This window comes from Cupressus sempervirens, chromosome 9 (assembly GCF_028749045.1).
Source record: "Cupressus sempervirens isolate cs-2001-9-10 chromosome 9, ASM2874904v1, whole genome shotgun sequence".
NCBI lineage: Eukaryota > Viridiplantae > Streptophyta > Pinopsida > Cupressales > Cupressaceae > Cupressus > Cupressus sempervirens.
Genome location: NC_143126.1, coordinates 770,932,972 through 770,958,207, shown reverse-complemented (window position 1 = coordinate 770,958,207; position 25,236 = coordinate 770,932,972). Strand labels below are relative to the sequence as shown.

The 25,236-nt window shown below is 34.7% G+C and overlaps 1 protein-coding gene across 1 annotated transcript; it reads left to right on the top strand.

Moving 5' to 3' along the window:
- The first annotated feature begins 1,176 nt into the window (after positions 1-1,176).
- LOC149540975 (uncharacterized) lies at positions 1,177-2,905 on the top strand. Its single transcript, XM_089799773.1, has 2 exons — positions 1,177-2,270; positions 2,368-2,905. Exons 1-2 carry the CDS (start codon positions 1,281-1,283, stop codon positions 2,395-2,397), a joined length of 1,020 nt encoding a protein of 339 aa, XP_089655899.1. The 5' UTR covers positions 1,177-1,280; the 3' UTR covers positions 2,398-2,905.
- The last annotated feature ends 22,331 nt before the right edge of the window (positions 2,906-25,236 follow it).

The following is a 25,236-nucleotide window of genomic DNA, read 5'->3' as shown; positions in this document are numbered from 1 at the left end:
AAATTGTTTTAAAAAATCTGTTAATTGTGAAAGTTTAGACTTGTTGAGTGGTAAGTGCATGCAAATTTCAAGGTTTAAAAAGGTTGAAATATTTTCTTTCCATATCAAAACCACTCCATCATCTATCTCAATAGTTGAGTTTCAAAGTGATGCTTTGAGATATTTTTTAGAATACTTATAGAGATATTATTATTAAATGTTAAATTATTATGATTTTTTTGGTTTCTTCTTGAAAAATTAAAAGTAAAAATTAAATATTTATTATTGATTAGAAATTATAGATTTTATTTAGTTAGGATTTTTTTTTTGTTTATCATTTATAAATTTTGAAAATTAATTCTCTGAAATTTTAAAACTTAAAAACCAAATCTTTTATTAACCTAATATATTTAAATTAGAATTCTTTAATACAAAATTAGATAAGATTAATATATTACCTTTCTTTATTAAACTAAGAATTCTTAATTTTTAAAAAATAATTTATAATTTTTTATGTTTAAATATTAATAATATTATAAATTTTAATAATAATATTCTTATTTAAAGTTTAATAATAATATTAGAAATTTTAATAATATAAACTTATTTATATGAATTTGAGATATTTAATATATTATTAAATTATAGTACAATTATATTATAAAAAACATTATATAAAAAATATTCTTCAAAAATTATAAAAACAAACAAACTAGGTAGCATTTTCTTTACCCATAACATTGTCAAATCACTGAGGTACGACAGGAGACGGTACAACACAGATGGAAACGGCACTGACGGAAATTGTTAAAGGCACGGTGGCACCGTGGCCGGTGCCTATACGAAATATCATTATTGGGCGTCCATTACACGGCGTACCTTGTTGGGAAATGTTTGTTCGCGTTGGGAGGGCAAATTGTAACGTAGGAACGTTCTTCGCTATTTACTTCATTGTCCACTTGGGTGACAAGGACAAGGCACAATCCACGTGGGCCCCGCACCCCCTTGAACTACTCGCCCTCTGAGCCCTCCATTCCTTTTTCATTCCTTCAGCTTGCCACGAAATTCAAGCACGAGAAGTCGTCGGGAAACAACGACTAACACACAAGCCTTCAGCCTCATTCGTAGAAATGCTTGAACAATGACTTGGCTTTGGTCAAGGCGATTAATTTTCCTGCACGGCAACAGGAAAAAAAAAAAACCTATCAAAGTAGGCATAGCAGTGGTGTTCAAGGATCAGAGAAAATTTCAAATTGGTAGGAGAAAAATTGCAAAGCGTTAGCGGCAGCAATACATTTGAAATGGCTCAGGATGACTACGAATCGAAACTTCAAACTGAAATCGCCAGCTGGAATTCAAGGTCCTGCCAGCGGTACTGCAACATGAGATTCATTCCTGAACCACAACAAATCGAATTGGGAATGAGAGGCCTGCTGTGGTCCTTTCAAGCCCGACCCTTGCAAAACCCTAGCGAATATTCCTTCAATGTCATGCATGTCAAACGATCGGAAACCCCTCTGTTTACATCAGAAGCCGCGGCCGCCAATTTGCCTGCAAAGTTTGAGCTTCTGCTTCAAGAGTATAAGGCATCCATGGAGTCTGTGCGCAGAGCAGACGAAGCGCTGGATAAATTGTATGCATTTTCCCGTTTATTTTCCTTCGCGGAAAACGATAAACGGTGGGGGATCGTTGTGGACGCGAAGAGCACCGTAGCGGTTTGCGAGTCCGCGAAAGAGGCGCTTTACGGGGCAACACAAGCAGCCGCGGCCATTCTTCTTGACCAAGCGAACTCCCCTGTTTCCGTTCGCCGGCAGCAGAGTGAGAGCTCCGAGAAATCAGGATGGTGGATTGACAAGTGGACGGTTGCAGATGAGCTCTGGGCGACCGGTTTCTTTCCACCGGATAGTTGGAAATGCAGCATGAGAATGATTCAGGCAAAGGCCGTTGAAAACGGAGATGTTGCTCAGTGGTGCAGGGTTCGAACCTTCGACAAACCCAACCCCAATTTCCAGTTTAAGGTTGCTGTTCATGAGTTTTTGGAGGGAGATAAAGTGCTTCTGCGAATTGGTGTGGCCAACGACCGCCCCCTCACCGAGCCGAAGATTTTGGAGCAGGAAAGGAGAAGTAGAAGAGAGAAGTATGTGAAGAGTTTGTACAGAAATTCGAAGGAGGGACGCAGAGAACTTGGATTTCTGCTTAAAGCGGACGTCGTGGACGAGGAAGAAACCAAAGACTGCACGGACGAAAATGCCATTGATTACAGAGTGGCGGTTGAGATAGTGGCGAAAATGGTTAGCATAAAGTTTGTAATTTACTTTTTGTTTTGGGTGAGAATATCGTATATATTATCCATCATTTGTAACGCGTCTTCCTGGAATTGTGGTGCAGGAGCACCCCAAATATTCAAGCCACAGTTAGAAGTCTAAATATTCAAGCCACAGTGGAAGATTACAAGGACAGCAAAGATTCTCAAAACAAATCAGAAGGAAGGAATGTATAAACAAGGTCATCAAATCAATTGGGCAATCTTGGAACCTATAATGATGCTAAAATAATATTAGATCTTCAAGATAGGTTTAGTTATAGAAAAGAGTTTAATGTTTAATAAAACCATGTATGGTTTTTCAAGTTCAAACATTAAATAAAAAAAGTAATCACTGGTTTAGGGGGAAGTTTAGTTTGTAATAATTTTAAAATACCCAACTCAACAATGATAGTTGGTTGGAATCAGTTATTTTAGGGTGTCTTATAAATTGGAAAGAGTCTCTGATGTAAAAGGGGAGAGAAAATATTGGAAGACTGGTATGTACAGACTAGTGAACAACAATATTAAAACTTAGATATTTTGCAACTCAAATTCAATATTGTGGTCCGCAAACTGATTGGTTGGCTCTACAAATGCATTAATAAGGTTTCCTTTATCATTCCAAGTACTTTGTTGATAAGTTTCATGTTATTATAGGTTTGTTGTTACGCCTATTGCAGAACCAGTAGATTTCTTTTAATTATTTATTTGTTGCAGTAGGTTTTAAAAGAAATAAAGATCTTTCCATGAGGATAAAGGCCTGATACTCATGAAAAGAGTTATTCTAACATGTATGATATATTACTAACCATGCACATGTAGAATTAAACAATATAGAGATTCTATACAAACAAGGGGTTTATTTGTTGATTGGAGACATTAGACAATGTACATGTGAAGGTGAATTCATTGTTAGTTGGGATTGGAAGTGTGTGTAATCAAGTGATTGAGAAAGCCCTAGTTCAAGAGTAAGAAGTGCTAGGAGGAGTCTGCCATATGGTTCCCTTGTAAATTGTGTCATTTATTATTTTATTTTCGTTATTCTGAACTCTCTCCACATCAAATTGGTATCAGAGCGAGGGAAAGGTCTTGTGGAAGCGTAATTGGTCTTGCGAAGTTGGTTCTTGAATCCCTTAGTGAGCCCTTGTAGTTGAACTATCCTGAGAGGAGTAACCCTATAGTAGATTCTTGTACCAGGTTGATCAAGCAACCATGTCTCAAGGAGAAGAAGAGATTCCTACAAGATTGACAAATATGGAGTTGGCAAAGATAGTGAAAGAACAAGTGGCAGATAACAAAAAGTTAAGGGCATCATTAGAACAAAGGGACAAAGAGAATGCTGAAAAAGATAGATTGATAAAGTCCATAATGGAGAGGCTGTCAGCACTAGAGAAGAAAGATAAGAGCATTAGATTGGATGAAGAAGTCAAAGATGAAGAAGAGGAAGAAGAACCCAAAGAAGAAGAAAAGGACCCTGAGGAAGTAAGAATGGCTAAGTTGGAAAAAGCCATAAGAAATGAAGATAAAAGTGTAAGGACAGACTTGTGTATGGAGGAAAGATGAATGATGAAGAACTAATAGATTGGTTTGGTGCAATGGAAAATTGCTTTGAGTGTAAAGGGATAGAAGAGAAGGAAAAAGTGAAGATAGCAAAGTCCAGGTTGAAGGGACATGCTTTGTTGTGGTGGAATTGCATCCACGTAGACAGATGGAAGAATGGTAGACCTAAGATCACATCTTGGTATACTACGGTGGAAAAAATGAAGGAAAATTTTTTGCCAAAGGATTATAGAGTACAGTTGTACAAGAAAATGAGAGATTTCAGGCAAAAGGAGATGGATGTACAAAAGTACACTAAGGAATTTCACAAGCTTGATATTAGGGTGGATCATGATGAAGAGATGGAAGAAAAGATTGCAAGGTATATGGGGGGGCTAAGTTTCAATATCCAAGATGAACTTAGTCTTCCTACTTCGAGGTCAGTTGATGAATGTTATCAGTTAGCCTTGAGGGCTGAAGAGAAGATAAGAAGGAGACAAGAAAAACAGAGTAGCAATAGAGGTGAATCTTCCATTAGAGGAAGAGGGGGAAGAGGTACTACTGATTTTAAAAGTAGCAATGATAAGGATAAGGACAAAATATTTTCAGAATCAAGAGGGGGTTATAGAGGTGGAAGAAGAGGAAGTGGAGTGTTCATAGGGAGATGCTTCACTTGTAATGAAGTAGGCCATCAATCGTTTTGGTGTCCTAAATGTCAGGAAGAAAAAGGTAGAGAGAGAAGAGTAAACTTGGTTGATGAAGAGCCCAGAAAGGATGAGCAGAATGAACCCATTGAACTTCTTCCAGAAGAAGGAGAGTGCTTACTGATGGGAAGAAGCAATCAAATACCAAAAGATCCAGGCATATTCAGATCAAATTGTCTCATTCAAGGCAAGGTATGCAAGTTTATAATTAATTCAAGGGCAAGTAATAATATGTTATCTTACGAAGTTGTTAAGAAATTGAATTTGAAAAATTTTGCACATGCTAATCCCTATTATGCTACTTGGGTCAATGAGAATCGAAATTTTTTGTTTAAGGATCAAGTGATGGTTGATTTTTCAGTTGGGAGTTATAGGGACAAGGTACTATGTGATGTCATGCACATGACTTGTGGGCATCTCATTTTGGGAAGATCTTGGCAATGTTCAAGGAGAGTCATGCATAATGGCTATAAAAATACATATGTAGTTCAACAAGGAAAGGTGAAGTATAAGTTGCATCCATTGGTGAGGAGTCATAAGGAAACTATACTAATGTGTTTTGGTAGAGATATTCCATTCCAAGATCAGGGTACTCCACATTATGATACTAGTTGGAAGAAATGCCAGGCTAAGAGGTAGGACAATCTAGGGGTGGCAGGGCTAGTTGAACAACCTTTTGTTTTGGTTGGAGCAATGAAGTGTCCTCTAAGAGGGCAAACAGATCAAGGTGATATGGTGACAGAGCAGAGAAAAATAAAGACTTTCCAGTAGTCTAATGTGCTATAGCAATGCTATCAAGTAAGAGGACAGTCTAACCCAAATATTTATATATCTAAATCTTGGTGTTTGACTGTAGGAACCAGGATGAAGGAGTAGATCACTTTGAGAAATAATTCCACCCTTCAACAGTAGCAGATGGGAGCAAGGAACAATGGATCACAAGTCAATTCTTGGGGCAAGAGTTCCTTTTATGGTGGAGAGTATGGTGCAGGAGCACCTCAAATATTCAAGCCACAATTGAAGATTATAAAGACCACAAAGATCCTCAAAACAAATCAGAAGGAAGGAATGTATAAACAAGGTCATCAAATCAATTGGGCAGTCTTGGAACCTATAATGATGCTTAAATAATATTAGGTCTTCAAGATAGGTTTAGTTATAGAAAAGAGTTTAATGTTTAATAAAACCATTGTATGGTTTTTCAAGTTCAAACATTAAATAAAAAAAGTAATCACTGGTTTAGGGGGAAGTTTAGTTTGTAATAATTTTAAAATACCCAACTCAACAATGATAGTTGGTTGGAATCAGTTATTTTAGGGTGTCTTATAAATTGGAAAGAGTCTCTGATGTAAAAGGGGAGAGAAAATATTGGAAGACTGGTATGTACGAACTAGTGAAAAAAATATATTAAAACTTAGATATTTTGCAACTCAAATTCAATATTGTGGTCCGCAAACTGATTGGTTGGCTCTACAAATGCATTAATAAGGTTTCCTTCATCATTCCAAGTACTTTGTTGATAAGTTTCATGTTATTATAGGTTTTTTGTTACCCTGTTGCAGAACTAGTAGATTTCTTTTAATTATTTATTTGTTGCAGTAGGTTTTAAAGGAAATAAAGATCTTCCCATGAGGATGAAGGCATGATACTCATGAAAAGAGTTATTCTAACATGTATGATATATTACTAACCAAGAACGTATAGAATTAAACAATATAGAGATTCTACCCAAACAAGTGGCTTATTTGCTGATTGGAGACATTAAACAATGTACATGTGAAGGTGAATTCATTGTTAGTTGGGATTGGAAGTGTGTGTAATCAAGTGATTGAGAAAGCCCTAGTTCAAGAGTAAGAAGTGCTAGGAGGAGTCTGCCATATGGTTCCCTTGTAAATTGTGTCATTTATTATTTTATTTTCATTATTGTGAACTCTCTCCACGTCAAATTGATAATATTATATAGTTGTTTGGTAAATATGACAGGAAACAACCTTTGTAATTTGGTGTGAATAAGATATGAGTGTTGTATAGTTCTCCTTATTTGTGTTTATCTTCAATGGAGGAGAAGCCTTATTCCATAGCTTTGGTTTAACTCTTAGTTGCCGAATGATTTTGATTATTTTTCTTTTCTTCGTTCCCTTTTGGTTGCTTTTCTTTGTTTGGTTCTAAACACTAAAACATTATCAATATAACTTGAAACATTTGTTCTGCACCTTAGTAATTTGTGCAACATACGTAGTTCGTGATACTAGACTAAGCAATTGACAATCATTAATTCTCAACAATTTGTAATCCTTCAACCATTACCCTCAATCTAAGAGGTAATCAAATTCAAATATGGTTATAAATAGTGTGAATGTAATAGAGCACAATTTAATCTAAACAATAAATACAAATCATTTTCCATCTTTGTGGAATCTCTAGTGCCTCTAGAATTGTGTATGAAACTATGTACCCCAATTCAATGCAATTTCTTCAAAGACTGACTATGGATTTCAACATTTCCTTTCTTTTCTTTTCCTTTGAAGAAAATATATTTATAGTTGCTGCCTAATCTATTGGTGATGTAGGCTTCTAGCGTATCCTTTTTAATCTCCCCGCCCTTTTACTTACTCCAACTACTTTATTTATTGTTGTCTTCTGATGGAGAGTTCCATACCTCTCATTTTGTAAACTATACTTATAGATCATTAGGTTTAGGTTTAGGGTGTGCCGGTTAAAGTATTTTCCAGAAGTTTGAGTCAACTGTAATATTTTTCAGAAGTTTATAGATATTTTGTCTTCTCGGCTAAGGCTAGATTTCTCTAGAATATTGTATGCTTGCATATAAAAAGGCATTATGTACTCATTTGAGATCACGGTGAATGAAATATAATATATTTTATTGTGCGGCAACACATTGTGTTGTTCTGTGTTAGATGTCATGTAGTAATGTATGATATGTTCCAACTGTAATATGGATAATAGTTGGGGATGTTTTGAATACTCTTGACTCCCCTGTATGGTTTATTTCCATATACCCAATCATGAAAAAAAGCTTATTTTTTTTCTCTAATTCAGTCTTATAGATTAAGGGCTTTTTTCATTCGCTTTACTTGATATTAAAGAGGGGATTTTTGATCTATATGTTATCAAATTTGGATGTATAAATAAATGTCTTATAATTTCATTGGATAGAGTTTTTCCTTTTTTACTTTTTTGTGATTTTAGTTTTCAAAATTACATTTTTTTATTTAAATATAAGTTTATTTATATTTAAATATTTGAGTTGTGTCTATGTTAAAATCTTATCTAATTTATGTCATTGTTATAAATTTTAGAAATGTCTTTATTTGAGTCCTATGATAATCAAGATTTGAAGTGAGTATGGAATGGTTGAAAATATGATTAAATATGCTTGTATTAATGAAGGCAAATTTTTTGATCATACTACTTGAGTTAATAGAGAAGCAACATATTGGTTTCATTGCACATATGCCATATTCACTAGGAACTTGCATTGTGCTTGACTCCTTATGACAATGTTGTCCATCAAGTTTAATAGGAGATAATAGTGACAAAATTAGACATCTTATGATGAATTTGACGGAATGTATTTTTCTTATTTGAAGATTGCCCTAAGAATGCATTGGAATACCCAACTAATGGAATATAACTTGTACTTTTAATACTTTCTAGGGTACTTTTAACTTTGCAAACCTTTGGTAGATTAACATTTTCATATCCAAGTGTACTATTCTGAAAGTGTAAATGGTTAGTGTTTGAATAAGAAAATTCTTTGTTCCAAGCCAATGGCATCATTTGGTTTTGGGGTCCTTGATGTCTTTAAAGCATGTCCACCCTGCAACATGTCTATTTAAACTATGTATTAGTTATTACAGCTTGATTACGACTTAATGTGAATCATGTTAGTCTCAAAATGGTTTTGACATTTGAGTGCCAATACAACTTAACCACTTTGTACATTGAAGCCGAGTACACTATGTATGCTGAGCCACAGCTTGTGCTGAGTCAGGAAATCCATCAGGTACTGAGTGAAGATCAAGTGCCGAGTGACTTCAGGTGCCGAGCATGATACAAGTGTCGAGTAATATTTAGGTGTTGAGTCATAGATGATGTCAAGCATCAGGAATTAGTAAGTGCCGAGTAACACTGAATGCACATATAAGTTTGTAACTTCACTAATTCAGATGTAAACCATTTTCATGGCCGACATATGATGAATCTCGAAGGATTTAAGTGATAAGATCAAATCTTCTATGCAATCTACATGCAGCCAATAAGAAAAATGGAGAAGGCATGCAACCCATAATAAATGTTCAAGGAATGAGTGGGAAACAGAGATTCAATATGGATCGTAGATCCATGTCTAACCCTAAGCCTTTGAATGTCTTTATAAGGAAGATGAAATCTCATTGAATCTAGTAGATGGATGAAGGAGTGAATAAAAAACTCTAGTGGAGTTCAAAGTGAAGAGTAAAAGACTTAGAGGAAGAGAGCAGTAGTTAAATATTCAGTTGATCAGAACTAAGCAAGATATACGAACAGACATCAGATTTCATAGAATCAAGATTAGAGAAAGAAAATCAAGTGCACGAATTCAACAATCAAGGATTGTAAGCCATCAAGTTTATTATACCTAATACTCTCTAGCAATTGTATTAGAAAGGAAACCCTATGGAGATAAGTTAGCTTAACAACTATTTTGTTGATCCTTTAAATAGGTGAATAAATCCTTTAACAGGGTAACACTTCATGTAAAGTGTTTGTAAATCCTTTAACCAAGTCACTATTGATACAGTGTAAAGCTTTAACAAGGCAGGCCTTTAACAGGGTAGACCATCATAAGTGGTCAAACATTATTGCTGCAGTGATTTTGTGGGTATCATCCCCACCCCAGTTTTACCTTCTTATCCCTGGAGGGTTTCTGGGTTACCAAAATCTCAAAGGTTATGTGATGATGCATATGTGTTTCTCATAATTGCTTAATGTTTATATGCATGCATGTTCATTTACAATAATATGTTATTAAGGGTTTGAGAAAAATATGTCAAAAGATAATACTTCTGATTCAGCCCCCCCATCTCAGAAGCATTCTTTCCATTAAGACATTCCAAAAATTGGTGTCAAAGCGGCAAGGTTCTCACAAGGAGAAGTCTAACAACTTGGAGAAAAAGATCTAAATATGGAAGTCTTCAAACTTGGGAAGATTATTAACAATCAAGTGATTGATGTGCAACTGGCTCTACACAAAGGAGAGGAAGCCAGGGAGGAACTGAGAAAATCCTTGAAAAGAAAGAAGGATATAGCCATAGTTGAAAATGATATAAACTACAAGGAGGTTGATACTACAAAACTATTTGCCAATGGAGAAACTAAAGAGTTTGATGCAACAATAGCAAAACTAATGGAGAAAAACAAAGTTCAAGCAGATGAGATAAGATCTCTCAAGATGGAACATGAATCATAGGCCATAATGTTATGTGAAATCACTGAACAAAAGAAAAAAGCAGTTGAGGATAGAGTCATGATGGAAGATGAAAAAAGAAATCTTGCAAACAGACTTGAAGAAAAATGTATTGAATTAACAAGGATCTCAAACATGCAGATGGATACACTTGCCCAAATGATGAACCTTCATCATGAACTTAATATGAAAGATATTGAGATCTCTACTTTGAGGATGCAGAATGAATAATTGCAAAATGAATTGAATAGAGAAAAATAAATAGCAAAGAATCTCAACAAGTCAAGTGAAGCCATCAAGTACTTTGAACAGTTGATGAAATTTCCAAGATCAGCCCATGATACATTAGGACTTGGATACAACAGCACTAAAGTAGGGGAATCATCAAAGAATGTTGAACAAAAGAGTGAAAAAGGTAAGGATTCTAAACCCACTTGTCATTACTATAATAAAAAGGGACATACTGCTAATGTTTGCAGAAGTAGAAGAATCAATAAGCTAAACACACCCAAAAGCAAGAGTTACTGTCACAAGTACAACATGCAAGGACATATGACACAAGATTGCAGATCCAAAGTCATAAGGTCACAAAGATTTGATGGACATTGTCATAATTGTAGGAAGTATGGACATAGAGCATTTGAATGCAGATCAAAGCCTATGTGGACATCAAATCAACCAACAAAAAAAAAAGGGAATGAAAGCCACTATCATTGGGATTATAACACTAGGTATAGCTGTCATTATTGTCAAGAATATGGACATATTCCTGAAAATTGTATAAGGACAAACTTTAGAGGTAATTATAGCAAGTGGCTAAGTCAAACCACATGTTTCAGCTTCTTGAAAACTAGTCATATCAGCAGAAACTGTCCTACAAGGTCCAAAGCACCAAAAACTGAATTCAACAAAGGAAAAGAAAAGATTGATGTTGAGAAAATAAGAAGACAATTGAATAAGACTTGGAAGAAGAAAGATGAGTGCAACACATCAAGTGAAGGGATCACCTCACCCAATGGGTCAAGTGATCACACTTGATCAAACTAAGCATAAGAGAGGTGTATGGGACTGATATGCAAAGTTACATCATACATCAATCCCAAGACAAAGAAGTACTAAAAAGAAGAAATAAGCATGAAACAAGATGCCATGACAAAATTTTTAATGATGATGCTGAGCTGTCTTTGGAAGCCGAGTAAAATTCTAGTGGATGTTGAGTTCTTAACAACAATCGAGTTGATAATAGATGCCAAATCAAATAACTCCAATGGAAGCCGAGTGTGCAGTTGAGCATATAATGCGATGGAAAAAGGGTATATTATCGTGATTTTAATCAATTTTCTTCATCGCGAACTAGAAGAAAAGGAGAAGAAAAGATTAAAGCGACTTCATAGCAGAGAATCCAGTGTTCCAAATAGATGTCAACTTCTTTCAACAACGATTAAGCATAAATCTCATCGATCAAAGGTATTTTATTCAAGTATTGAGCTACATAGAGTTTGAAAGCTTGTTTATATTTTAAAACCCTAGTTTGGAAAACAATGGCATCTGGGTCAGGAACCACTAAAGGGAAGGAAAGACATGAAGTACAATTGGTCAATAATGAAGTCAAACAACCTAAATTCAAGCCCATTCCAGAAGTCACCTACAAAAATGACCTTGCTGATGCATTATCTATTATTCCATCCAAAGTAGTTATGGTGCAGAATGTAAGGAAGTATTATAAATGTAAAATTGGCGCCATAGGTGATCTTAAAATTTCCCAAGCCTATGACAAACTATACGAGAATAAGATTTTGAAGGATGAATACAAGATAGTCTAGAGAAAGGGTTTGACCAATGCCCTAGTTTATCCTATAGTATTCAAAATTGAATGGATACGGATTATTTTAAGTAGAATCCATAATGGATGTTTATGGTTGGAAACAGATCTAGTTAAGATTACAAAAGGGATAGTACATAGGGTTACAAGTTTCCCCACCTTAGATCAGACTAAGACCCTGCGCAGTGAATCCAAGGAGGTTATTGAGAAAAACACACGTGCCCAGTGGAATAAAAGAGGGATGACAATTCACACCATCCAGGATCCTCTCGTTGAATTTTTTGTTAGAGTCATTGCCCATAAATTCTACCAATCCAGTTGATTGAATAGTGTGCCATGCATAGCTGTTGATGTAGCATACAAAATAGTAAAGAAAGATCACACATATGATTTGTCAGAACTTATGTTGCAACAGATAAATAAAAGCCTAGGAGCTATAAGGAGATCAAAAGGTGCTCAATGCAAATTTGGTTCAGTTCTTATGTGTATGTTCTTTTATGTTATGGAAGAGTTTCCTTCTATAGGAAAGGTGAATTGGGACCCTAACAAAATTGCAATAACACAAATCAATGAGTTCATTGATCAGATGGGTGATAACTTTGAAGCCCAAATGACAAGCTATTTTGAGGATTTCAAATAATCCATGAAGCAAAGGGTAAGAATACCAGTTTCCTTAGTGGAAAAACACATCAATGACATATGTTTCCTAGTTGATATTGATTTCACCTATATCCAAGTAGCAACTCCAAGGGTGAGATGGCTAAGGCCATTTGGTTATGAACTAAATGTGGATGAAGCATCTGTAGCTATCACTGCTTTGCTTGCAGAGGAAATAGACAAGTTTGCCAAATATTTTGGCACATATGATATGGTTAAATCCAAGATTGAAATAGAATTAAAGACTGTTATTGTAATTAAGAAGAAAGATAAAATGGTGAAGAAAATAAAGAAGAAATTTGGTAAAGGAATTGAGGCAGCAGAAGAAGAAGATGGAGAAGAAGATGAAGAAGCTGATGATGACAATGAGGATGAACAAGAACAAGGCCCAATGGAATTAACTCAAGGTCCAGGTGAAGATAAGGAGGAAGGTGTTGAGGAAGAAGAAGCCAAGGAAGCACTAACTCAAGCTAAGCCAAAGAAAAGAAAGGAAACAGTATAGCCTTCTACTTAGCACAAACCAAAGAAAACTACCATGCCATCACCCCAAAAGCCAACAACCAGAGCTACAACGAGGGCCTCCACACAAAAAGTTAAAGAGGATGCTACAAAAAAGAAAAAAATCAAGATGGCATAGGAAGAGCCAAGGAAAAGAAGAAAATATGTGGCTCAACCTGACACTTATGAGGAAGATCAATCTGAAAAGGTAAGCCATTCTCCTAAGTCTTTAGTTGATACATTATGTGAAAATATTGGTAATGGAGACTTAAGTAACATGAATAAATTTGATTTCAATAAGTTCACTAAAGAGGGAAAAAACAGAATAGAAGAATTAGTTTATGGAATGATGGTGCAATTCAAGTATACTCCTCTTGAACTAGATGGACAATTGCCAAAGGTACTGTCTAAAATTGTAGAAGACAGATGGCACTTTTGTTTGAAAATGGAGAAGGAGATGAGAGAATAAACCCTAGCAAGGATACTGCCTAATTTGACTAAGGAGAAAATAGCTAATGCAGTCAAAATGCATAATACTAGGTTTACACCTAAGTATAGGGCATTCTTCATTCTCCAAAACAAAATGGAAGAAATTGTACAAAGAACAACAAAATCATGGAAGAATTTGTACAAAAAGGTTGAAGATTTTCTTGAAGAAGAATACAAGGAAGAAGCTACTACTCAGCCAGAAGAGAGAAGAAAAAGGAAAGAAGAGAAGACAGAAGTAGAGAAAAAGATTGAAGAGGAGGAAGGAAAAGATGAAGACAAGGATGCTGGTGAGCAACAAGAAGATCAAAGTGTGCAAGACACACAACTTCCCCCTCCTATTCCTCCTCACTCTACTGCCACACCTACAGAATTCATAAAAATTAAGGATGTTGTTGACACCTCATGTCAAAACATCAACCCCTTAACTGCAGAAGATCTCAGTAAGATCCTTGACCAAACAACTCTACAAGAAAAATTATGTACAAGTCCAATTTTGGTCAGTATGGATGACTTACAAAAGTTAGTAGAAAACACAGTTAGAGATAAGGTGAAACCACAAGAACCACCTTCCATCATCTCTATAGCTACTAGTGGTCAAAATCAAATGCCAATAGAAGTTACATCAGGAATAGTTGACACTACAGTGCAGAAGCCGAGTGCAGGAGACAATAATATAGCACAAACAGGACAAACTATTATTTTTGATCCTACAACACAAACACAAGGTGCACCTCCTCGCATTATTACTATTGATCAAAGTAGCAGAAAGGAGGAGAAGGAAGAAGAGAAAACCCCTAAAGAGTGAGAGGCTATACAAGCATTGATAAATTTGCCTACCTCAGAGACTCCTCCTAAACAACCTAAAAATGTTGCAATGCCACTACAGATGTTAGCACCAAGATCAAGTACTACAAAATTTGCAAGGGTGCTTCAATATGGAGACCCTGAATTAGATGAGGAAATAGTCATACCAAGTTATGACTCAAAAACAATAACGATTGATCAAATCACTGAGGTTCAGGAAGCATTGAATAGAAGAAAGAGGCAGGAGATAATTAGAAAAGAGTATAAACAAAAGAAAACATTACATGAGATTAAAGACATCTTTATGGATGCCTTCAGTTTGCAGTCACCAGATGAGTCCAAGAATATAATGAAACAATTGTCAGATATTGTTGACTAGGTGACAAATGTAGACCAAGAGACAAATGTAAAACTTATGGAATGGTCTGAAAGAAAATTGCAGGGGAAAGTAAATGAGAAAATATCTAGTCAAATTGCACTTTCCCAGGTTGAATTGGCAAAGGTAATAGACAAAGTGAAAAAGGTACTTAAGAATATATTCTCATTGTACAAAAAGTTGTGTGACTTTTCATACTTCATACAGGAGACAAGCCAAAGAATAATGAGCATGGAGAGGAATCTAAATATTTCAAGCATGCAGCTACCAAAAGATCTAGCTCAAAGTGAGAAGCATTTTTCTCAATCGCTTCACACCCAAAGGGAAATAGCTGTATTAATAGTAGAAGAGGCCACCATCAAGGCCAAACTGATGCAACTCCAATCTTCCATTACTTCACATTTGGAAGTACTCCATAAAGAACAAGCCTATGCTAAAACTATTCTCAAGAAAGATCCTAATCTTTCTACCTTAGATGGACTTGTTCACCTTGCTCCAGAGATTGCCATCCAGCATAAGTCATTAGAAATTGCTTTCAATAATTGGGATGTAGCTCTCAAGATGATTATGGATGTAAATAGTACATTTTTGGCAAAATATGGTCTTAACCCTTAGTGCCCTTTGACATTTGTATCAAAAAAGGGGAGATATATATAAATAAGTAAGGAGAGATATAATGTTTTGGGGAATTGTAAATAGAGAACAGACAAAGAGTATTGGTATAAGAGACATATTCAACACAGAATTTTGGTCACAAAGATAGAATAGATAATGGCTCAATTAACTCAGGGGAAGTTATAATAGTTTTGAGGTATATATTGTAAGTTACAAAATTTTGATGAAGTTTTACCTCTGTATATATACTGAGCAGATTAGTGAATGTACTCATAAGGTTAGATGAATAATGCTTAGTTAAGTGTTTTTGCCACTCATGTCAAAGGGGAAGATTGTTAGTCTTAGAATGGTTTTGACATTTGAGTGCCAATCTAACTTAACCAATTTCTACATTGAAGTCGAGTACACTATGTATGCCGAGCCACAACTTGTGTCGAGTCACGAAATCCATCAGGTGTCGAGTAGCCTTCATGTACCGAGTGAAGATCAAGTGTCGAGTGACTTTAGGTGCTGAGCATGATACAAGTGCCGAGTAATATTTAGGTGCCGAGTCATAGACGATGCTGAGCATCAAGAATCTAAGTAACATTGAATGCACATATGAGTTCGTAACTTCACTAATTTAGATGTAAACCATTTTCATGGCCGACATATGGCAAATCTTGAAGGATTTAAGTGATAAGATCAAATCTTCTATGCAATCTACATGTAGCCAATAAGAAAAATGGAGAAGGCATGCAACCCATAATAAATGTGCAAGGAATGAGCAAGAAATAGAGATTCAATATGGATCGTAGATCCATGTATAACCCTAAGTATTCGAATGTCTTTATAAGGAAGTCAAAATCTCATTGAATCTAGTAGATGGATGACGGAGTGAATGAAAAACTCTAGTGGAGTTCAAAGTGAAGAGTAAAAGAATTAGAGGAAGAGAGCAGCAGTTAAATATTCAGTTGATCAGAACTAAGCAAGATATACGAACATACATCAAATTTCATAGAATCAAGATCAGAGAAAGAAAATCAAGTGCCTGAATTCAACAATCAAGGATTGTAAGCCATCGGGTTTATTACACTTAATACTCTCTAGCAATTGTATTAGAAAGGAAACCCTATGGAGATAGGTTAGCTTAACAGCTATTTTGTTGATCCTTTAAATAGGTGAATAAATCCTTTAGCAGGGTAACACTTCATGTAATGTGTTTGTAAATCCTTTAACTAGGTCACTATTGATACAGTGTAAAGCCTTTAATAGAGTAGGCCTTTAACAGGGCAGACCATCAGAAGTGGTCAAACATTATTGCTGCAGTGTTTTTGTGGGTATCGTCCCCACCCTAATTTTACCTTCTTATTCCTGGAGGGTTTCTGGGTTACCAAAATCTCAAGTGTTACATGATGATGCATATGTGTTTGTCATAATTGCTTAATGTTAATATGCCTGCATTTTCATTTACAATATGTTATTAAGGGTTTGAGAAAAATAGGTCAAAAGCTAATACTTCTGATTCACCCCCTCCCCCCTCTCAGAAGCATTCTTTCCATTAAGACATTACAACAAATCATGGCTTAACATTACAAAAATAAAAAGGTAAGATTGAGATGCAATATTTTAAGTACAATTGAGAATCCTTCCAATTCATATTAAAATAACATTTGTTAAATTTATAAACATAGACTAGAATTGAACTTTAACTACATGACAAGTTGCCATAGTATTAGCTGAATTTTAAACATCTAGTGTTGCAAAGTTGTTAAAAGGAGCACCATACATATATGCATTTCATGCTCAACCATGATAATTGTTTTTTGATATATGCTTCCTAATACAGGGTAGTGTTGTGGAGCATGTGGTAGGTACATAAGATGAAACTACAAGAGGAGACATACATTTATAGGAATATCATTGCATTGAAAATTTTTGAGATTCTAGTTACACAATGCTCACTAAAATAGGAATGATGAGCATATAGTGCATGATCTACAATAAGTTTGTACTTACCAGTAATTGCTATTTTTAGCAAATATTACACACAAGTTGTAGCACAACATGCACTTAGAGATTCATGGGAGAACAAGCCACCTATGAGGGCATTACCCTTCTTTGCCATGTATGCATTAATATATGCATCAAAGTCTCGAGGAGGTTAGTATGGAGGATTTGAAAATTTAAAAATTACTAGAAAATGCTTGTGGAAGGAAATTGTAATAAAAGCATGTCTATCAACTTTGTGTTCTCCAATAAGGATAAGATTGAAAACTAAGAAAAGATGACAACTAAAAGAATAAAGAATATTCTTGAAGTCTATCGTAACAGCTTAGTTAACCATTATAAATTTATAACTAAAATTGCAATATTATTTTACTAATGGGGATGAGAATGAAAAGTCGCCTTCCCATTGTGCCTAGCTTGTAAAATGATTAGGACATACCCAACCTGATGCCCTCAGATAGTAATATCTGTAAAATCAAAGTTACACATTTCATATATGTAAATATTGATAGCTACCACCATATTCTGAAAAAAACTTAGTATTGAAACATAATTATTGTGGGCTTACAAAATATGCAAGGCCCCTCTTAGACACCAATCCTTAATAAGGAAAGCTATGTGTGGCCCCATTGTCTATAAGAATAGTGATGCCTTGTCCCAGCAAGACTCCACAAACTTTGAGAGAGTATGGAACTTGTCCCTTGGGAGGTCTTCAAAGTACAGCCAAGATGTTGTACTTAGTTCCTCCTCTCACTATTTCAAGTTCCTATTCTTCTTTATGAGCTTTAGCTCTTCTGTCTCAACCTCATCATCATAAGAAACCTCAATATAATATGGATTTAATAACTGGGTTCCCATAACTCCTAGAAATTGAAGCACAATAGACTTACTTCTCAATTCAATAGTGAAATTCACATACCCTTTTATTATAGCATTAGATTCTACACTTCTTTTTAAAATTAACATTGTATTGATTCAAAGGAGGTGCTGTAGAAATGAATTTGTTCCTTGGCTCTAAAGATTCCAGATCTAGGGACTTTTTGACTACATCTAAAATTACACAGTTAAATCCCGATATCCATATGAATTGTAGATAAGATGAAAAGTTGAGTCTTAAATTTATCTAGTTAGTTTTAATCAATTAATTTTTAATTGTGGCAATTTTTAAATTTAGATACCTGTATGTATCTTTAGAAGGAAGCAGAATGATTTTGATGTTACTGAACAACATTAATGTCAACTATAATGCAAAATTTATGTTCAGTCAGGATTGTGTCAGCTACTTTAGAACTCTTACTATTATATTTTATTGGCAGATCCATACTGTAGATTGGCTTTCTCACACAAGGAAAAGCTTGAACATAAATATAGTCAATGGTGTGTATTCAGGATAGTGATAGTAGATGCATTGATGATTATCCTTAGCTATAATTTGAATCCTATAGTTTGAAATCCATCAAGCATCTACAACCCATTTTGCATGTTGATAACAATTTAACTTTCCTGTGTATAGTAATTATTCAAGAAACATCCTTAAAAATCTAATTTATGAATGTCTAATCTGCTTCACTTAAGCTTTTCCTAAAACTTACATATAAATCATTGATGCAAAAAACTAATGTCATTACCTCTCTCTTGATCAGTAGGTTTTCCTATCATCTTAGTTTTTAAATTCAACTTACTTTTTGGATCTTTATGTCTGATGAGTATTGGGTCAGTGGTTGTCCAACTACTTCCATGATCCATCCTAGGTATTTTCTCACATAAAAAAATTAGTGCTTAATTTGTCTATAATGTATTTGGCCTTATTAGTGTCTTAACATCATTTGGTAGAATTAGAACGTATGGATGAACTTTGAGTTATGAGCTTTGAGTTAGGAATGCGTAACTGTGTATAATGGGTTAAGAGCTTTGAGCTTTAGCAATCTAGATAGGTAAGTCGAAAATAAAGAAAATAGTTTGGAATGGATGTCTCCACAACTAAAATTTTCCTGTTCATGCTCTACGAGACAATTTAAGCACCCTTACTTTCATACCCCGCTTCTTTTTCAGAAAGCCCAAAAGTAACAATATTTTTTTTGTTATTTGCGACTTGGCACTGTAGTAAAAGTTACCCAACCATAGCCTATAGTTCTAATCTTCATTTAGTGTTTTGGAGTTGTAAGCCTATAGTTCCAATTTAAGCCAAGTGAATTTGCATATTTTATTTTTAGTTTTATATTTAACAACACTATCTCTATTTTGTAATGTGTACACTAGGTGCGATCATTCATTTCATCCTTGATCAAATATCTCCTTGAAGGAATCTAATCAGACATGGTGTTGCATGTTATATTTCATAATTGAATTGTGATGGAAGTATGATATTTGGGACTTTGTTAAATGAATTGGTATCCTTTCTTTTCCTTTCACAAAGACCTATTGACACCAATGTCATGAATGCCTTCAGTCAAACAATTCATGTTCTTTGTACATGTTTTGACCATCTGGATTAAAACATTTCATAGCAAGCTGATTGTGTAGAGAAGTTGCAGGTGTATCTCATGCACTGAGCAAATAGAGTCAAAGCCATTTTTGACATAAAACATTACATATCATGCTTTTCGATATGCATGTCCATCAATCAAAATTTTGAGCTCTATTTTGGGCATTCTACCAGAAATTTTGATATCTTACTAATCCCATTGCACTATGCATTTCAAGTGCCAAGCTTTGTCTTTACTAAGGCCATTGAATGGTTAACAATCTCTTTGATTTTTCTTGCATTTTCTTTGTACATCCGTGCACTATCTCCATGATTCCGTGTTTGGTCCTTAGCCTCTTTGCAATAACCACATGATCGATGATTGCTAAATAGTGCCAACATACTATTTGGAAAGGCCCTTTCTAGATCATATTTCAATGCAACAATTTATCAAATGGTGGTGCTTTGAGGGGACAATGATCATCTTCAACCGTGTGACTTTGGTTCATTACTTCAAATTTCTTAGAGGATATAGAAACTTACTAACTGTAAACAACACATATGTTCTTAAAAAAAACCCATACTCACTATAAATAGCAGGTATGGACTTAATGCATATTTCATGAGTTGTGGTTCATAAAATCCCATACTCATCAGCTTGAATTGTTTGTTTAATACCCAATGCATTAAGGCGATGATTACAATTTGAATTCATAAAAACCATTTATCATCAACTTAAATTGTTTGTTTAGTACCCATTGCTTTGAGGTGACACAAGGTTCAAGTATTGCAACTTCCTAGAAGGTCTTCCTACTCAATTCCATGATGATCCAACTTTCCTTGACCATAAAGTTTTTCCCAAGATTAAGCCTTCTTAACTTGCCATGCCATTTGCAAAACCTTCAACAAGTTATGTGCCTTATTGCAGAATTACAGGGTTATTCTGTGGGTGATGATGGTGCAGACCATGGGAATATCATGATAATAGTTGAAGGATGGAACACATTGCATAAATCTAAGATATTTATTTGCAGGTACATGAGGACAAAGAGCAGAGGGTACAATCTAGTTGTAGGATCTGTTGATGGAGTGCTTAAAGACTAGAAGAAAAGGAAGAAGACTACCAATCCAAAGGGACTTGGATTGTTTTGATCCTTGGGAGAATGATGCAGGAGCATCAAGGTCAAGGTTGAAGGCATGAGAAGACATTAAGGTCTCAAGATAACCAACATGACCATGTTAGAACATTTGATGTAATAAGACCTTGTGAAGGTCCTTTTTGATATGTTTGTAATCATTAAAGTTCAAGTTGTAAACCATTCTTGGCATCAAGATGAAAGGACAAGGGTCATTTATGTAATGTAGTAAAATTTCATGGGAAAAGGGAGTCCTAGAATGTACTAGGTTGATAAATCGGGTCAAAGAGTCATAAAATGCATATCAAATGCAAATAAATGCAATGTAATTGGAAAATGTGTCAAAATGTCACCAAACAAGCCACATATGGCACTATGGTAGAGTCATGGGATTAAGTGAAGGTTTATGAGTCTTTTAAGCATTAGAAAGGTCAATTAGTCTCAAAAATGTCACAAGAATTGAGTCCTAAAGCCCGCAGTTATCATAAAGGATTATTATTAAAGATACTAAAAATTGTTCTAAATTGTCCCAAGATAGTTAAAGGGAGTTTGGTCAGTTTTAGGGAGTTAGGCAATTTGAAAAAGGAAAATAAGAAGCTTATATGAACATGATAGATGAATGTGTAAAGGTGTTGAGGAGATTTCAATGTGATAGCATTGGAAAATCAATAAAAAAACTCTGTATTTCGCTGCTAAAAATGTCACAGAATAGTGACTATGCAATTTGGTTGTTTTTAATTGGTGCAAGCTTTATTGTACTTCAAAGCTTTTCTTTGAATATGAAAATGATCAAGAAGGTTATTTTGTAAGTTGCTTTTATTTGTGAATAGTCATTTGTAAAGGATTTTGCACAGGTAATAAGAGACTATCACTATCACATGACATAACTTGACTGTCTGAGGAAAACTCAATGAATTTAACCCCTCCCATTACTATATTGTATATGTAACTCGTGGAAGAGGGGTTGCTAATGGATTATGCACCTATTTGATATGATTTTGTGCAAAGATATGCAGGGAGATTAGAGACAAAGATCTTTGAATGTGACAAGGTGCTATTTTAGGGTCACTAAGTGAATGGGACAGTTATGAGTTGGGAGATTCCATCCACATGAGGGGTATATTTTCTTGCATAGAAGGTCAAGATTGGACCAAGAGAAGGTGTTCGATCCATTGTAAGGATCAAGAAGTGTTTGGAAGGGTTGATGTTCCAAAGAATTTTAACATCCAACCTTTATAGACGTTTGAGTCCTAAATTCACGTCCCTTGATGTTAGGCCCAAATGGTCTAAGGATTAAGATTTTTAAAATTGTACAACCACCATGAGGCCAAACTTGCATAAGCTAATTGATTTGTAATTAAGTGAAATTTGAATTCTTCTTTTGACCCTTAGGCCAACCCACTTAAGCCTATTTTTCAACAAATTTCAATTGCAATTATTTCATGGCTGAAATTGTAATGATCTTAGGCTCATGAGTTTTTGAGATTTACCCATCTTTTGAGCTCACATGTTCTTGATTGAAGATTGCATTAATATGTTTCAATCTTTTAGTCATCTTCATTAGTTAATGCATTAATCAGATTAGTCATTGCTATCATGATTAGTCATGGCATGCTGATGTTAGCACCTAAGTAACTTTTAGCTTGTGACATCTCTTTGAGGCATTTTGCAAATAACTAAGATACATTGTCTATAAATCCACATTTTTCAAACATCTAGGCCTTCTAGAAATTATAGGATCATTTTAGTTACATTTGAAAACATTAATTAACAATTTCCATATGTGCAGATATAAACATTAACTACAACATGTCCAATTTATTTGCAGGTATATTTTTCTGTGAAGAAAGACCACACCTGACAATATGAACCCATAACAAAATAATGAGACAATGGTTGCATTGTGGGCTCAGTTTCAAAGAAAACCTAAGAAATTTTGTTGTCCTTGCAAAAAGTGCAAGGGCTTAAAGAATCAAAGAATTCTAATCACAACATCCCAGAGTCATTGTAGGCAATATGGTCATGTTGAAGGGGGCCACAATTTTTGACCATTTCTGAATGTGGATTTCCTACTGGAGGAACATGGAGGTGTGAATATCCAAGCTGAGGATAACACTTCATGGAAGAAGATGATAATGTGCTAGAGGACATGATTGAAGGAGATGGTATTAGGGAAGGTGATGAAGAGGCTCACAATGATGGTACTAGCTAATTTGATAATAATGATGAAGATGGTCTTGATATACCTTTACCTAAGAAGGCACACGAGCCCTTATACAAAGGCTCCCAAACAACTCTACTGTCAGCTATAGTGTTGTTGGTGAACTTAAAGGTTATGAATAATATATCCAATGTAGAAATGTCATGTATGCTAAGGTATGTCATTTTTGTGATCTTCAATGTTAGCATACAATTACTATTCATTATATTAACAATGCATATTTTTTGTTGTATGTTGATTAGTGAGTTTTTGTTACCACCATTAAACATTTTGCTTCATTTGTATCGAGAATTATCTAACATTATGGATCAGATTGGAATGAAGTATCAGACAATACATGCATGTCCCAATGATCACATTCTATATCATAAAAAACATGAATTTGCAATAGAATGCCTTGATTATCATGTTAGTAGATATCAGTTAGATCAAATAACAAAAAAAGTGCCTCACAAAGTTCTTCGGTACATTCCCATTATTCCATGTCTTGAATGGTTATTCAGGTGCGCTAGCTTGGCACAATTTATGGATTACCATGCACGCAATAGAAGTTAGGATGACATTATGCGAATGCCTACCGATGGTTCTAAATTTAAAGAGATAGAAGAAACATGGTCACACTTTAAAGAAGAACCTTGTAATCTAAAACTTTCATTGGCAACAGACAGTGTCAATCCATATGGAGATATGAGATTTTTTTACTCAGTATGGCCTATTTTTGTTATTAACAATAACATTCTTCCTTGGATGTCCATAAAAAGGGAGCACATAATGTTGTCAATGACTGTGCCAGGTATTTTTTTATTTTATAGTTATCTAAATTAATTTATGAATAGTGCATGAAAATTGTTATAATAATTACATAATGTTTATGCTCATTCAATTGCTAGGTAAATAACAAGTTAAAAATATGAATGTGTATATTGAGCCCCTAATTGATGAGTTGTTGAAGTTATGGAATGGCATCACCCTGTATGACATTTCTAGACTGATAGGACATTGACAATTTCAATTCCATGCAATGCTTGTATGGACAATACATGATGCCCTTGGGCTAAGTCATTTTTATGGTATGTTATATTGTTAAGATCACATATTTTTGGTCTGTTATAGTGCTTAGATATTACTATCGAATGCTTAAGTTGTGCATGATAATTGTACATGATCCAATTACACATGATCTTTTAGGTCTTCAGAAAAAGGGAAAATTTGCATGTCCAGTTCATGGTCCGAAGATGAAATGTCGTCATTCGAGAAGTTTAGGAAAGCATGTGTTTGATGAGTTTAGAAACTTTCTCCATAGTAATCATAGGTATCAAATTGCCGAAAAACATCTTTTCAATGGGAAAGACGAGACATCATTAAGGCCACAAAGAATGACACCTCATTTATGGAAGTTGGAATATGATCGACTAAATCATCGAGGTAATTTTTCCAATTTGTCGTCCAAAGTTTACAATTTGTATTTTGATATTGTCTTATATTTACTAATGCTATAATTGATGCTTGTGAAGGTCTTCAAGGCATCAATGACCAACTTCCTAGAGGAATGAAAAGTTATCCTACTCAATTTAGTAGGTTGCCATACTATAAGGATCTCTCAATTACGCATTTTTTTGATGCTATTCATATTGGAAAGAATGTAACAGAGACACTATGGAAAATGTTGGATGGAAGGCGTGATAGAGAACACTTGTTGCTAAAATTTGTACTAACATTCATGAATCCAGTCATGCACTAAATATTTTCATTGAATCAAATAGCAATGGAGACCACATAAATACAAGTGCCCTTCCTTGGTTATTAACAGAGCAACAAAGTGATGCATTAAAAGAAGTCATACCAAAAAAAAAAAAATTCCAATAGGATTTGCTACAATTATAAGCAGTCTTCTATCAAAGAAAGGTGATTTTTGGCCAGGGTTGAAAACACATGATTGGCATACCTTCCTCAAGGTAAGTCATGTTTTCTATTTATAGTATATTTGTAAGATTGAATGTAGTATCAATTGCATTATTTAATAATATATTGAAATGATCATTTTTTAATGATTGCAGTTCGTCCTACCTCTATCCCTTCCACAATAGTATTAAATAATTTATATATGATCTTGGAAAATACATGAGGTTAGAAGTGTTTTTTTTAGATTTGTAACTTTTTATCTGAAATCT

Coding starts and splice junctions, on each gene's coding strand:
- LOC149540975 (XM_089799773.1), top strand. CDS start 1,281: ATGGCTCAGGATGACTACGAATCGAAACTTCAAACTGAAATCGCCAGC. Junction 2,271..2,367: donor TTGAGATAGTGGCGAAAATG/GTTAGCATAAAG, acceptor ATTGTGGTGCAG/GAGCACCCCAAATATTCAAG.